The 17291-nt window shown below is 41.6% G+C and overlaps 1 protein-coding gene across 5 annotated transcripts; it reads right to left on the reverse strand.

Annotated features, from left to right (window-relative positions):
• Window positions 1-2080: 2080 nt before the first annotated feature.
• Window positions 2081-16929, reverse strand: TPK1 (thiamin pyrophosphokinase 1). Of its 5 annotated transcripts, none has more exons than XM_032951574.2 (9): window positions 16905-16929; window positions 11513-11595; window positions 8282-8359; window positions 7754-7823; window positions 6644-6716; window positions 5982-6077; window positions 5286-5432; window positions 3706-3817; window positions 2081-3114 (listed from the first exon to the last, which is right to left on the reverse strand). In XM_032951574.2, exons 2-9 carry the CDS (start codon window positions 11553-11555, stop codon window positions 2990-2992), a joined length of 744 nt encoding a protein of 247 aa, XP_032807465.2. In that variant the 5' UTR covers window positions 11556-11595; window positions 16905-16929; the 3' UTR covers window positions 2081-2989. The 5 variants fall into 5 exon arrangements, with proteins under 5 accessions (XP_032807465.2, XP_032807464.2, XP_032807462.2 ...); XM_032951573.2 differs by lacking the exon at window positions 16905-16929 and adding an exon at window positions 16743-16898; XM_032951571.2 differs by lacking the exon at window positions 16905-16929 and adding an exon at window positions 16727-16898.
• Window positions 16930-17291: the final 362 nt, after the last annotated feature.

Consider the following 17291-nt stretch of genomic DNA (forward strand, 5'->3'; position numbering starts at 1 on the left):
AATGACAATAGCCTCTAGCCCTAGTGTCATGGTGAGGAATGACAACAGCCTCTAGCCCTAGTGTCATGGTGAGGAATGACAACAGCCTCTAGCCCTAGTGTCATGGTGAGGAATGACAAGAGCCTCTAGCCCTAGTGTCATGGTGAGGAATGACAATAGCCTATAGCACTAGTGTCATGGTGAGGAATGACAACAGCCTCTAGCCCTAGTGTCATGGTGAGGAATGACAATAGCCTCTAGCCCTAGTGTCATGGTGAGGAATGACAACAGCCTCTAGCCCTAGTGTCATGGTGAGGAATGACAACAGCCTCTAGCACTAGTGTCATGGTGAGGAATGACAATAGCCTGTAGCCCTAGTGTCATGGTGAGGAATGACAATAGCCTATAGCCTGTAGCCCAAGGGTCATGATGAGGTCATTCAAAGGAGGTGTAATTGCGGGAGGGATAGCACTGAAGGCCTAGGTGTAAAATACACGGCCCGCTACTGACGTCCACGTTGGTTGTCTGTTAAAGCCGCCTATCCCGCTGTGCACCACCCACCTGTCGCGGAAGTTATACACCCCCCCGCCGCCGTGAATGGATCAATACAAATAATGAACAAAAAAATACGTTCAAATTTTTTTGAGAGGCAATTAAAAACTGAAGAAGCTTCCAGCATGCAATGAAAATGTCAGACAATGCCCCAAAACAAGCTGGACAATCTAATAGCACATCTGAGAGCAATGTTACAACGAGCTTGTTTGCCCGTCCACGGGCGGGTGTCTATTGCAGTAAATCTGAAATATTAAATAAAAAAATTGTTCAGCTCATGATTATTAATGAGGGGGGTTGCCCCATGTGGATTGACGTCACCCGCTAATGGTTATTGGGGAGGGGTGCGGCATGTGGAGTGACGTCACCCCACATGGTTATTGGGGAGGAGTGCGGCATGAGGAGTGACGTCACCCCTCATGGTTATTGATGAGGGGGGGCTTCATATGGAGTGACGTCACACAAGGGACACACATTCTTGGCTCATATTAGTAACTAGTGAAAGCTGTAATATTAAAGATGTTAATGAACGTTTTATTGTGATTGTTAATTGTATTAGGAAATGTAGCCCAAATATTTATTTACTTATTAAATGAAATTAAGGTCTTTGGAACATTTCTTAGTATACGATATTTTGTGTGAATCTCTTATCACTGTTCAGAAGGTTTCCCTGCAGTTGGCTGTCCTTGATGAACACTTTGATCCGCTGAGGATATTTAGATCTAGACAGAGCCACGTACAACTGGCCATGGGAAAACACGGGGTCCATTGAGTTAAATACCCACATTTTTAAAAGTGTGACCTTGCGACTTGTTGACTGTCATCGCATACGCAGGAATTATCGGAATTTGTCGTCGTTTCAGTACGATAGGAAGAGTGACATCGCTTGGAGCAAGGTCGATGCACGGGATGAAGACGATCTCGCCTCGGTTGCAAAGGCGAACAACAATCTCTGTGGATGTATCGTTTGAAAAAAAAATAAACCACCGTAACTTCAACCTTAGCACTGTTTTCAAATCACCTGAAGCTGTTAACTGACAAATGTATCTTCACCGATGGCCGCTTGATAGCGAAGAGTGAAGATAGTAGAGTGGTGACACTGTCTGCAGTAACTTAGCAAATAACGAAGAGCAAAGAGAAGCATTAGAGTAACGAATACATTGATCGGAGTATAATTCCATCTTGTCTAAATATAATGGCAGGGAATATTGAAACAAAAAAAAGATTGTCATCAAACACTTCACTGCATTTCACTGTAGCACTGTATTAATGGCAGTGGCTTTTGCACGAAACTAAGTCATCAAACGCCTGACGTAATGTCACAGTAGCATTGTATTTAACGGACGTTCAATTACTTACAATTCACTGCTCTGATACTTACTTATCTTCCGCTTTCGCTCGCTGGGGGCTGAAAACAATTGGAATTCGATATGATGTCTGCAAAGTAGCAGAGAAGTGTTTATTGTAGCATAATTTGGAAGCGTAAAGTAGACGTAACCTTTTGTTGGATTCGCTGAAGAAATAAATAAAGGCACCAAATGCACTGTGATGCTGCGTAGAATTATTTATTGCCTTCGCTTGCTGTAAAGATACGTAAAATCGAGAGCGAATTTGCGTTAAAAAATTATCGTAGCCGCTCGACTTTCTGCGTTAGTCAAAAAATCCAGGCACACGTTAATAATGAGGGGGGGGGGCATGTGGTGTGACGTCACGCGTGGGACACACAGCCTTTTTTGGCTCGTTATATTAGTTGCTGCGTTTATTTCCTTATTAGCTTTTACTTTCCATAAACAAAGGCCAAAATGAAAGCTAATTTGCGTCAACAAATTTTCGTTTCCGCTCCCCCTTCATGCAGAGTGACATCACTTGTTCATGATTATTAATGAGGGGGGGCTGGTCGACGTGGAGTGACATCACGCGCGTTACACACAGATATTCTTGGCTCATATTAGTAATTAGTAATACTGCATTATTGATATGCATTGTATATACCATATCCATTGTTATTTATTTTGAACTGCTACTTATCCCAAAAGGACTCATTCAATAACCTTAAAGCTTGAGGGCGTGCTTAGGTGCACACATGGCAAAAACTGTAATTAAGGCACAGCAGCTTTCAGGAGACGTTTAACCATTCATAGCACCTTCTCGAATAAAACCCAGCCCTTGATTATATCACCTCTATAGGTAGAACGCGCGACATTTTGTCCGTATCTAAGCTTATTAGCAATTCATTGAAGATAAAAAGTATCCAAATGTTTTAAAACAACATTTAAAACGGACAAATGAACAGTCAATTATTTTTCACCGAAATAAGATGAACAAAAGTATGGTCGAATATCTTTCCCCAAAACACTGACATCGCAGGATCGTGGGAGATGGCAGCAGCTTTGGAAGGCATTCCTCCAGCAGTAGATGGACCATGGCTTATAATGATAATGACGAAGGTAAACAGATGCTACTTAAGCCTCGGCACTTCCATGGTCCACACCAGGGGAGCATCGGTTTCAACAGTGACCACTCCACTTTCATCCATCTTGTTAGACGTGCTCACGAGCGTACCAAATTTCAGCTGAGCGTCGCCTGGAATAAAACACAGCTCATTAAGAATCACTAAATGTGCTTATTCAGCTGGGACATTAAGTAATGTGCAAACTGGGAACATACAAATGAAGCAAATGTCAACATTTTTATAACCATGGGAACCCTTTCACCAGTGTCAAGATAAAAATGGTTTACCCTTTTTATATTTATGCCAGATAAAATAAAAGCCATATTTTAGTATTTACTACGTCAACATTTTCGTTTATGGGTGGGTTGTAACAACTTACATGGACGTGTTTATTCAATGTTTTAGAAAAACGGATGGATAAATCCTGCAAAGTGTTTTGTCACATGTTCTACTTATGAAAAGTAGAGTAATTGTTGGAATGCAGTTATTTCTACGTGTTAAAAGTCAACAATTGGTATTGAGATCATGAATGAAAGCATCAAATTAATTGAAAAAAATAACCATCTAATTCCAGCTGAAGAGGCCGAGTACTACCCTCGGATGCTGCTGACCTCATTCTTTCGAAGATTAATTTGATATTAAATTTTACGCTAAATGCCTTGGAGACTCAGCTGGAGGTCAAGGCCAGCCCCAACCTCGATTTGGCGAGTGGTGTGACCTACTCAGGTTCCACTTGAGGCCGGAGGTGGTGACGTGGTAGCATGGTTCTCCCACAGGAATGAGGCCACACCACGACCCCTGCAGATCCTTGTCCACACGGATTGTGCTTTTGCCCTTCAACAGGGATATGAGAGGAAAAAAATGACTCTTGCAAAACATGGAATTGCTGTGATTCTATTAGAATGCAGGAATAAAAACAATATTAAAATGTTTCTCTAGAACAAGACTTGGAACAGTTGACAAAGCCTTTGCTGTTGCACCAACATTTTGGAACAAACCTTGTTGCCTCCCTAGGCATCGTAAATCTTCCTTCAAACACATTCTGAAGCAGAACATTGGCACTGCATACAATCACATTTTGCAAATGTGATTTGTAACACTGATCCTTACCTGTGTATCGATATTACTATTTTAATGTGCAATTTTATTGAGGGACTCTGTGTTGTCTTGGTGTGTCTGGGACTGTTTTTGTCATTGTTTTGCTGCTTTTCCCTAGCTTCCATTTCGTGTCGAAAAATCGGTATAACATTATGCACTTGTGCGATTTGTACTTATATATATTCTTTATTAAACTTTTCATGCCTTGCTTAGCTTTTCTCTATTTTGCATTCCTATCGTTTGTTGTTATCATATTGTTTGTTGTTTTAACTTGCTGACCCGCCCCTAATGGACATTTGTCAAAAAAGAGCTTCATAGCTCATCGGATTCCTCATCCAGTCTCAATAAAGATTCTGCTTCTCATATGAACAAATAATCACATTGTAAATGGAAAAGTCTTCTTAATCATGATTAGCCCATGCGCTATTATTTGGCAAGGAGATACACTTTACCAAAGTTATTCACAGCAACGTTAGAAGATGTTTTGTGAAAATACAATGAGATAAGTAAATGCATCAACATACATTTATAAATTATGCATCTTAGTGATGAGTCATTAAATCATTCAATATCTTGCACTTATATATATAATAATGATTTATTTCTCGTCTCTAATAGACCTTACCAACAATACCAGGATGGAAGTTAAACAAAAATAAAAATTCAACTTAGTTTTCAAAGCTGATGTTTCACAATTGATTTTTGGATTAGGCCACGTCATTACATTTTTTTAATGTATATTCAAATGTTTACCTGGAACTCCCTTCCCCCAGGCATCTGTGTCCCTCTGTTTATGCCCAGGATTAAGACCTCCACTTTTGACCTCTGCCAGTGACTCCATCTATAAACTATTTGTGCAGTTTTTTCTGGACAGCATCTTGAGATGTGGTGTAGATGTTATATCAATCTATATAAATATAGTACGGAATACTGTATTGATCTCCAAAATTGTTCACGATTGCAACTTATTACAATTGCCACCTGTCCTGGTTTTCCCAAATTTGTCCTCTTTTTGAGGTAGCTGTCCTGGGAAATCTGTTTGTCTTCTGGGACAATATAAGTCGTGGGTTTTGCCATTTATGCAACAACATACCATTCAAGACAATGCACTTACATTTGGCTCTCTCCTATTCCTGCATTGTGAGACAATCTTCTTCCCATGATGTGTGCTGATTTTTTTGTATCTCATAAGTGGCAACCCTACCTCCCGTAGTAGGCAGATGAGCGAGGAGCCCTGTATGACATAGAGGGGCAGGTTGGTGAGGGGCCGTGTTTGGTACAAGGTCTCCACGCTCGCCAATATCTGGTCAAAACGACCGCTCAGTCCACCCAGAGTCACCACCATGTCGATCTGCACAGCACAAACGGCAATCACATCACAGTGTTGTAGTTTATTATGATCACGGGTAATCCATTGTTATTTGGAATATAAATGTACAATATTTAGATCCCTCCAATGGCCCCGCATTTAATATGTATATTTTAAATGTCTTCTATAGATTCATCCATACCAAACTCTTCCTTTTCATCTTATTCTGCTTCACTTCATGTACTCTCTACTCCAACAGCCCCCAGTGAACCTTTGCTCAGTGGGAGGTTGCGATTTATCCTCTTCCTGGCCACCTGTGCTGTTGACTCTCTTTTGTTCGTCGAGGCTCAATACTTCTCTGTTCTACCTATGACTCGTTCTCTTAATGAATAGTATATAAGAATTCCTCCAGGCTAAATGAAGATTCTGAATGTGAAGTATATATATAGTTCAGTAAGGCTGTCTACCAATATTAAATATAAAAAATCAGCTAACCTACGCTTGGAAATAAGATTCAGCATGTGCAATGGTCAGTGATGATCTTGCAGGGTATATGTGAGCATGAGCAATGTGTGGACTGGGCAGTGTCACCTTTGTATTGTGGTCACGGACTCGCTGCAGGAGAAGCTGCAGAGCCTTGGTAAAGTCCGTGTGGTTTTGGTCAGGAGTCTCAATGAAGTAACTGCCCTGTAGAGCCCAACACGACCATAAATACCTCCATGCGCTTTGAAAATCCAAAAACTTTGTATTGTCCCAGAGAATGGGATAAAAAAAAAAAATCTTGCCATTTCCCACAAATGTATCCCAATTGTGCTATTAGTGTAATGGCATGAGATGAAGTATCCATTTGTGTTTGAGAACAGCCCATGGAATCAGATGTCGCAGAGCTACATCTGAGGCCCCCTCATGTGCAAACAGTAGGGGGCAGCACTTTCCCACGCACAATTATTCCTCCAAAGGATATGAATGTTCCTTACATTACAGTACAGTAAAACTGACATTTTAATTTCTAAAACCTGAAAATAAGCCAAATGACTAACACAGAACCAAAAGAATGATGTTTTTTTTTTTGTGCAGCCATTTGTAACTGGCCTGAGACAATGAACTCACTACACTTGAGAACCAGGTTTCATCACAGGCGAGTGCCTGGATTTGAATTCAGAATTTTAACAGTGCCAGCTTGGTGCTCTGAGCTCTGACCTACCTGCCACCTACTGCCCCATAGTATCACCTTATTTGATGCCCTCCCTTACCTTTTCTTTGTAGTACTCCTGGACGGCTTTCTCGATTGAGTCAAAATCTCCGCTGATGAAATCTGGGATAAACCTTAATTCACAAAATAATTTCAACGTCAGACTCACTGCTAATTAGACGTGCAGTTTAAGATTTACTGGATATCAATGTGGCCTAAACGTCTCTGAAACAGCAGTGCATATGCACTATATACATACAGGGATATCTTAACATGATTAATATGTATTAAAATCAATTAGGTTTTACCTTAAATTTTCAGTTTAGCTTTTAGCCATAGTTTCAGATGAGAGTATAGAAACAGTTATTTGTAATATAGAAGAAATTCCTACACTGCACTCACATACTATTTCAGATATGTTTTCATTCGATTTTCATTCATTTTTAAATAAATTGCAAAAATTTACTGCACAACCACAATGGACATAAAAATGATACGTGTAGTGCAGCAGTTAGTACAGTGGTTCGAAAACCCGATTCCTGTCCACGGCTGGCATCAGTGGTAATACTTGAAGTGGCGCGGAGCACTATTCTTCGCCAACCCGCACTGACCAGCGTGGTTAAGTATGGTCGAACAACCCCCGAAACAGACATGGCATGGTGAGCCCTTCACCTAGCACTAATTTGACAAAGGGCTGTAAATTATTTTTTTCTGTATGAATGATAATCCTATGATCAAATCACCCAGAATGGCCCCGATATCTCCAGACCTTTTTAAGCTAAGCTAAGCTGGGTTAAGCTGGGATAATACCGAGACGGGTGACCACCGTGCACAAAAGATGGTTCAAGTACGCTTTGTGGACAGCAGATACCACTGCACTACAGAAACATCCATTGCTGTTTCTGCACTTCCCCCATCATCATCAACTTGCATAGACCAGCAGCGTGGAGGCATCGTCAAACAACCCTGGCGGGCTGTACGCCGTGAAGAGGAGCCCTCATCCAGCAATGCACCGACAAACAGGTTTGTACATTGGCATTAATTGCATAGTGTGTCAAGCGGCCAATAGGTGCCTCACATGAGAGCACAGGGGTATAGCACGTGGGCGTGACATATTTGAAGACGTGTCCTGCTTGTACGTCAGAGTCGCTGGTTCACCGTGGGGCTTTACCTGTCACGGGAGTTACCCATGCACTTGTATAGTGCGTTCGCACCTCCATCCGCGCACGCTCGAATCAAAGCTGATGGACCGGCAGAAAAAACAAATGGTGGGTAGGACAAAGCCGACAAATAATCATCATATTCAGCAGCAACCGAGATAAAATTCACTTCTGGATTAAGGCCACCACCATCTCTCGTGGTCATGTGATACAAGAATCCATCTCGCACCAGAACATGGGCTGATTTCATTGCTTCATCTACGTGGTTAAAATGCTCGCGGGTATATGTTTACACTGGTTAAAAAAGTTTTTCTACATTATCTGAAAATACGCAAGTATATAATGAGTGTTAAACAAATAGGCATGGGAAGGACACATCAGAGGAAGTGATGGCCTGTGGTGGAGGCTATAGGGTCTAATTATAAAGGGTATAATTATAACAGATGGACATTTCAGTTCATAAGAGTCATTGGCCATATGCTAAAATCTGCCGTGGCCTGTGTCTGGGCGAGAAGTCCCAGAAAGCTCAGCTTGCTCACATTTGCTCCAAAGCAGCTGCAGCCTTTCTGGTCCATCGAGCGGCTGGTTTAGAATCAAGAGCCCCAGCTTCTCACTGCCTGAAACAGAACACACATGCAGCAGAAATGGATTAACGATTACACAGGCTCGGTTTTCAAAACGACACAGCAATGAGCGCAAACATGTCTTCTTCCAGTCTTAGCCTCTAGAAACTGACCACGAATTGTCCATGAGCCTAAATTAGATATTTCACTTGTTGGTACCAGCCGAGGTGGCAGAACTTCAGTGCATATTTTCTACGGGTCCTCCGAGTTTTTCCCTACACGTTTATAAACACGCGTTTAGGTTATTTAGATGACTTGGCCGCTATAAATTTCCACGTAAGCAAATTCGTTGAGGTATAATTTGTGGCCAGGTTGCTTCTAGAAAAGAAGCTAATAGCTCCGTAGGATTTACTCGGTAAAATAATATCTTCGTTTACTTTATATTTTTAGTGATTTGCTTACCTTTCCTATACTTTGCACTCTGATCGTGTTTTGTATTGTTTGTTGTTGTAACTTTCTGACCCACCCCTACTGGACATCTGTGAAAAAGAGCTTTATAGCTCATCAGATTCCTCCAGTATAAATAAAGATTCTGATTTGTTTCCAAATTCTTTATGTGGTCAATAACAGTGAATTGTGTGACAACCATTTGAAATGAGTGGGTTATAAAATAACTTGCTCTCATTAGCCATATAAATAAATAATCACAACCAAAGTTTTGCTACCTTAGGTGGTACTAATTTTTGCTACAGCCCACGGACTAACCGAAACATGTTGTGCTTACAACCAGCAAAGTGATGATTGGCTGGTTTGTTGGTAAGTGGTGACCTAAGGGAAGGAAATTGTCTCAAGCCAGCCAGGAATGATATATTCGTGTTAAATTGTTTAGTAGAAATATCCAACAGGTTCTGTGAACCCAAGTAATTTTAATGAGTTCAACTGCACCACTGTGAAGACATTTACGACACACATTGCTCTGGGGACATAACAATTCTTCTTCTATAAGCTAATTGCTGACAGCAGGTCACCTTCTAATGGGAGAAATGCTGACCTGCTCGCCTTTGCACAACTGTAAAAACACGGTCAAAACCGGATAACCATTTGGATTTATGATTTAGGATGTAATTGCGACCGAATCTTAAGACGTTGAATGGAAACAGTGGGTGTATTTATTATATATAGAGGCAGTGAGTCATAGGCAGAGGTAAAATTAAGGTCTTAATCCTGGAATTGAGCGTTGGAGAAGTATCTCTGGTTCGTGCAATGTTTTTATTTCTCCAAAAAAATCCAGCCACTTCATTTAGGATGATTTACTTCAGCCGTACAAGTGAAACTCAAGTGGATTTTGGAGTGTTTAATTAACCATATTATGAACCGTTGCAAAAATTATGTTAAAAACAAACCAAACTTCACTGCCAAAACAGACACAATGCATACACTTTGTGCATGCATTGTTTCTGTTGGGGAATTTTTTCAGTCTAAAAATGTTTAGGTCAATAAGTAGTAGCAATGTACTGCATTAATAAATGTACATTTAAGTGGTGGATATAGATGTTTTTTTTTGTCCTGAGAAATAAGATCCTATAGGCTCAAGAAATAAATGAGCCCTAAGCACTGAATAAAAATAAGTCAGCAGACATGGCATCACTCACGATCAATGTCACGCATGCTTTACAGGCATGAAGGAGGCGGCTACAAATACGGTCTCCGGCACAACTCAAATAAGCCTCTGACGACACGCGGTGCAAACAGATACAATATCTCAAAGAGCAACATGATCGTACATCACAAGCTGTGCTTCCTTTTCGTCGCATACATATTAATGGAAGAAAATATGAGTGCGGGGCGCGTGCGTGCGTGCACTGGAGTGCTGATATGGACTCTATGCCAAGGTAACATCAATGTTGCATAAAGATGATGCATCGTTGCTCTTGCGAGACTGGAGGAGGGGACATCCGTCTTACAAAGGACAACATATCCGAGTATTGCGCCATTGATTTATTTAGTTCTTTGCTGTGCAAATATACAATTTCAATTCTGCAGAGGCATATATATTTGAGAGATGCATCGTACAACGAGAAGTTTGAGTTTGTGCCCTTAGCGCCATGTGCAACGATTGTATGAGTTTGTGGAATATATCACGTTTTGCCGTTAGGATTATTTTACACCTGCTAATTAAAGTATGCTTCTTAATGAGACCGTATGAAGTATAAAACGTAAGGAGTATTTTACACATACTGTGTATGCGACTGCACATGCTGTATATGTATAGGTATATGGGATATTCAGGCTACACGTGAACATAACTTGACCCACTAAAACAAAGCAATTATATGCTACTTTTCTCCTTATTTCCAACACAATATAGAAAAAAATGTTTATTTTCCAGAGGTAGTTGTTTAGCAATCACATTAGTGTGAACTGGTGCACATAGTACACTCATTACACCCTTCAAAAAGGCAAAGAGGTATCTCTGGAGTGAGCATGCAGGAAATCAGGTGCAAGGGTTTGCTTGGAAAAACTGAACAAGAAAAAAACCCATACATGCTCAGCCCTTTATCAATTCATTGCTACATGAAGGCCTCCCCAGGTCGTGTAGTGCATGGGGGTTATTTAACCATACTGCACCAAGCAGGCGACTGAGGGTTGGTGATAAGGGGCGGGCGGGGCACAGCTTTCGGTTCAGATTTCACTCACCGCTGATGTTGACCATGATCGAGGCCAATACCGCAGTGTGCTAACCACCGTGTTACCGATCTTAACCGAAACAGTATAAAATACTAGTTGTGCATTGCGGTGTGCTGAATTTGTATTAATAATCCACATGGTCATAAACACTCACACGGTATTGGCTGCATGTGTTTCAATTACCGCACAAAGACAGATTCCTGGTATAGCCTTAATAGATGTTTGTGGTAAGTGCTGTTAGCAAGCACCTTTGAAGGCCAGCCTGGCACACGAGAGGGTGGGTGGCCAGAATCACGCCCCATTGCCTTTGTTTCCCCGGTGTTGATGTTTACACACCGCACCAGGTACTTATTTAAGGCTGAGTCGACCTAGAGGAGGCCCCAGACCAGTTCAGATATTCACCACCGATGTTGGCAGTGAGCAGAAATCGAGCATTGGTTGTGAGGATTGAAGTACAGTGCGCTAGTCACATTGCCACCGCTCCCCACACACACACGTGGAAGTCCATTTGTTGCGAACCTGTATGCAGGAGACAGTCCAGTGGCCGGTACTCCCGTGCCATGACTCCCAGCGCACAGCTTTTGTCTTCTCACTGCCAGCACCTGAACACAGTTGTTTGGGCTCGGTTACACGGGACACCAATATACGGTTCAGACAGGAGTTAAGCAATGTTGCAAAAAACAATCGCATTGAAACAAGCAGGTTTTTGTAGTCAATATTGTCATTCATAATTATTCGGTTTGGCCAAACTTGTGAGCTGAAACAACCGGTGAGCTGAAACAATAATAGTTGGTGCGTTAAAATGCTTGTCCGTGAGACAATTGAATTTGTTTGGCTGTGTTGGGTTGGAGGATTCACGACACATATTTGATCAGGTCATTCCATGGTTTTATGCAAACATTTTACGTTGCATTATACCGAAATTTCCACAACCACCTGACTTGACGCATCCATAGCCACGCGCAAAGCACATTAGTCTTGAGTCAATCTATTGCTCGTCCTCGCTATCTTTATAGAACTCAATGATCTCGGTCTGACGCTGTCACTGTGATTTACGCTGTCATTATCGTCATCATCGATGTAATTGCCATCACTGCAAAGTTATGTTGGTTCATAAAGTAAAATTTAGAAATAAAACCCCCTAAATTAAATCACCGGGCATTACACATTAGTTATTGAGCGACCTGAATTTGATATTGCAAGTTGCGTGCGACTTTATAATACAGTAAATCCTCATAAAAACAGCAAGCCATAGTAATCAATGGTGGCACGACCTCTTCAGGGAGCTCCTTTCCAATCAAAGTAGTAAACTGTCCTAATGCAAGAACGCATGCCATTCTCCCATATTCTGCATTATGCAAAGGACCACACCGACGTTTACAGAGACATTGCCCTGGTTTATATGCCTGATCTAGCAGAAGATAGACACACAAAGCGTGTTCCTGTATAGATTTGTTGATGCATAGGTCTCCGATATGTTTTTTTTGTGGTTGTACCGCTAGTTGCTTGGCATGGTGTCTGACTTTTTTTTTCTCCACAGGTGCTGGGAGCGTCTTCAGGAACTGCTGTCTGACGTTTTTTTCTGCACATGCTGGGAGATTTTTTTTTTTTCATGGAACAGTTGGTGCTCCCAGCACGTGGAGGAACATCGTGGGGTTGTCAGTTCCCACAGTGAACCCGAAAATCTACACGGCATTAATTATAAACACACGCGGGCTGTTTTTGCCAACATTAAACTCAAGCGCGATGAGAGATGCTTCAGTGGGCACACCAGGACCCCCGACGAATGCGTGAAGTCGGCCTGCCATAGAAAAAAATGGATCGGTATATATATTTTTATTTTTAAACCGTTGATCAGGAAATGCTGTTTCCATTAAAGCGTTTGCTGACATCAGCGTGCGCTGTTATAAGTTTCATACCAAAAGTTGATTTGGAAACCACGTTTGTCTGTACAAACGAAATTTTAGCCCAAAACTTTCACAAGGTGTTGTCAATAAAGTAGAGGAGTACTTTGCGTAACGCGCCCCCACCTCCCCTCCCATCGCGTGAATTCGCAGTTACACGATTCATCTTTAAGGGACATACTTCACACTTATGCGCTCAAGAATTTTTTTTAAAAATAAGATTTCTACATTAAAGTGAATTTCCAATGATATAAATTGAAAGTAAAATAAATATAAATTTCTGATGGCATCCCCACATTATTGTAGTGCCCAGTGTCACGGGCTGGGCGTCTAAGCCACCTTAGATCATCACGTGTGCTGCTGCAAAGCTGCCCACGGAAGCGTTCAAGAAGCCCCGAAATTACGCCCGATTAATTTATCTTTGTAAGTAGTAATCTTTTTAACCTTAATCCTTTTTTCCTAAACTCCTCGTTAAGTAATGTTTGTAACGTCAATAATATTACGATTAAGTATGAAAATTATACGCATTTTTGCATATCCAGGGCTAAAATAGTGAAATTAAACTTAAAATGTACGAGGTAAAAGAGCCCCCTGATAAGGTCAGTGGGAAAATCGGCCTCATACAGCGCGATGTGACTAGCGCCGCTGTTTTTCAGCAACGCATGTCGCACGTTACACGAGGAACGAACGCATTTACGTGCCAACAAACGGTAGTCACATTAATTTCAGTGGAAACGTATGATCTAGTTTAAAGAGCCAACACAAGCTATCTATGCTCACCAGTAGAAAACATACAATGCTTGGTCAACCTACTGCTAGATGAAAACCACGGAACGCTTGCTCTGGTTCCACTTTGGCACAAGCGCAGCTAAAAGGATGGAGACTTTGTTGAAAGAATATGTTTAATGTCCCTTCTATGAGTGTACACGATGTTGTGTTGGTTCAATAAGAAGTTATTGTAAAAAAATAAGATATTACTTTTACAGTATCTCCTAGGGAGTTGATTTTTTATATTTGTTTTACTTAAAGCATATTCATGCTTAGAATGTAAATAATTTTAATGTATATTTCTAGTTTCGAAACACATGTTTTTATTCCACTTTGATTCTACAATTATTTTATACCGCAATGTGCCACGTCTCTTTTGCAAACAAGATTTGTTGTGTTTTAAACCACAGCTTTGAAATACATGTACGTGACTCTATTTGGACAATATGAAAGGCTTCCCATGCCACTCAAATCCTGGAGGTAATCGAATTACAGTTAAATGTAGGTTGGTGAAAGAGAGGTCCAGGACTACTTCAGACATCACTACTGATGATGTCAGCCTCAGCAGGCAATAAAAAACTTCAGTAGGTGTGTTTAAAGTTGACATCGCAGTGTGTGAACACCATAATATAGGTATTTTGGGTAAGATTGCATAAATGTCATTAAAACTCGCCACCACCCGACACAGCCAATTAGTAAGGTTTGTCACGTAAACAGAACATGCCAATGCATTACTAGTACAGCACACCGGTGTGTTGGAGAGGAAATCCACAATATTACAATCCGAGTACAACGTTTCGCCAGTAATTAGAACTAGCTTCATCAGGTGACAGCCTGACTTGCGGAGAAATCCTCCTGTTTTGTTCATTAAATAGAGGGATAGACGCGATCTAACCCAACAAACCTATATTTTGGATATTGGTCGCGAAAGCCTACGTGGTAAAGTCTGTGAACTACTTCGCCACTTCTCAATGCTTCTGTTATTGGGCAGTGTTAATGAAGAATGACTGCTTTTTGAATGACTGATAAGACCATTCCCTTAATTTTTACTGTGATAAGTCTCAATAGTCTGAATGCCCTGGTGTCGCAGGTGAGTTACTCATGGGGACTGCGAACCCATATTTCACCAGTAAGCGGAGCTGTTCTACTGCTCATGCCAGCACGCCTTGCCCGCCTTGTGTCAACACTGCAAGGCACATTAATGAACCAGCATCCAGGGGACGAGAGAGAGAGAGAGAGAAAAAAACCACGCAAAAACACAATTTATTGACTGATGTCTTTTTCCGTTAGCGTACAGTTAATGAAGCAGCTATCTCTAAGCAGCAGACCTGGCGTATTGCTTGTGCAAAGGCTTCTATAACAGCGACAATGTATTTCATTTATTATTACTGCTTTTTTTTCTTCCATGCCCCTTTTTTATTACTCCGCGATGTCTTGGCATGTTATTTATTTATTTATATTAACATCATGATTTTTTTCGCGCATGGGAGGCGGTAAATTATTAGAGCCTGCTGCACGATGATAAACTTCTGGTCCTCGGCTCAACGCGGACACTTCCTCCATGTGATTGGGTCCCGATTCGCTTCTCTGTGCGCCAGGTGTCTCATTCTGCCTTCGCCAGGTGATTATGCATCTCGGGAGACCTGCATCGGGGCGCATCAATCAGCATTTGTGCACGTAAGCTGGCAGACATTTCGACACCCCACGCCATCACCCTTTTTGTTTCATAGGTTGGCAGAAGAAACGGTAAAATTGTAAAAAAAAACCCCAGGATATATCTGGGAATTGTGTTTTGTCGGATATAGAGCAGTGTCACTGCAATGGTTAGTGCACTGCGTTATGAATTTCGGCTACCCGAGTTTGATTCCTGGGCATGGGTAATAATATCTGTAGGCGAGTGATATTTGACCGAGGTCCTCCTACCCAATCCCTCCCCCCCCCATCCCTTTCACCAACTAGTCCTGACCAGCATGGTGAAGTATGGTCAAACAACGCCAATGACCTAAATATACACTGACAAAGGGATGATGCAAGGGCATTTGTTTAAGATTTAGAAAAAAATAATCATTGAATATCCCGACTTGAATACAATACTCGTCTTCACACGTGTTTAAGTCAAATGTCACGTCAAATAATTGTCATAAAAATAGAAAAATAAATACTGTGTGATAGATGCTGCACATTACCAGTCTTCGTTGCATTGCTACAATAAAAAAAGAAACACTGTTAGTGCAACTCTATTCTACTTCTGTAATACACAGTATTAATGGCTGCTTAACGTTATACATTGGAATTGTTCTACCTTATAGAATTATCCCAACACGCATGGTTTGTAAAGTATTTTTGTTTTAATGATGGCTCATTTGTGGAATAACTCAACGGTTTGACGGATATGACAGGTGAATGTAACTGTTGTTACCATGTCCCCGTACGGATGTAAAAAGCCAGATAGATCATGAGTAATGAATGAGCATTTTTCCCTTATCAGGAAAGGTGGGCAAATAAACCCTATCTGAAATTACAGCCCTAACTGGTTGACATCCTGGGTCACAAGTAAACAAGCCACGCCATGATTACACTAATGAATACCCACACCTCTTTCACCGTGTATATATAAAATATTTGTACGGAATCGTGGGACCCTTTTGAATAATGCGTTACAAATCTCACTACCGCACAACATACGTCTTCACAGACCGCACACAGAGACAAGAAATTGTTCACAACCAAAACAGTTGTTTTTGCCGGTCAGCAGTCTAAGTTGGAAACTGCAATGCAACGAGAAAAAAAAAACAGCGATACGTCAAACCCCCCTACTCATTTCACAACTGAATTAAAATCAATCTTTGAAAAAAAAGTTTGTACTTCCAATTCCTGCTGTGACTTACACATCATCACTCCCCATCGTGATCAGAGACAGCAGCAACGCTGTCCACAGTCCACCAGGGAAGCTGCTGCCTACGACTCCTACACTAGATACATCATGCGTGAAGCCGAGAGCAAACACGTAGCCGTGGAAGGCAAACTGTGCGTCTGTAGGAAGAGAAACCCACCAACTCACCACCGCTACAACGCACCACGCTTCTCAACACAAAGAACTGCGCTCATAGCCTCAACGGAGTCGCTGTGTGCTAGCAGATCGAGCGCTTGCCGCACTCAGTCTGTCCGTGGCTCAGCCGACGGGCTCTCTCGGCTTCCCACAATCCCTTTGCACTGCAGCGAATCTTCATCATCATTACCGTCAGCACCGCCACCAGGAAGAGACATCACTTCCTGCTAGGCTGTGGCGCCACCTTCAGTCCTTGCCATGCTCACTGGCCATGCATTCCGATTCATTGGAGGGATTTAAAAAATAAAAGGTCCCACTCCACTCCCCTGTAACGCCTTGCTTATATCTTGCACAGGGAGACAACCCTGCGTAATTATAGTGTTCACGGAATAGTCAATTATATAACGTTGATGCAGTCTGATACAAATTAATTGGGAACTTGTGGCCGACAGATTACACGATGTAACACAATTTTTGTTCCTGGGTAGTAAGTGTTATTTCCTCATTGCTAATGCCTAAAAAGTATAGAAAATGGCTATTATTCCCCACAAACTTTGCTTTTGTGACGAGGGCAGTG

Source organism: Petromyzon marinus, chromosome 10 (genome assembly GCF_048934315.1).
Source record: "Petromyzon marinus isolate PM22_M1 ecotype Great Lakes invasive population chromosome 10, UKy_Petmar_22M1.pri1.0, whole genome shotgun sequence".
Taxonomy (NCBI): Eukaryota; Metazoa; Chordata; class Hyperoartia; order Petromyzontiformes; family Petromyzontidae; genus Petromyzon; species Petromyzon marinus.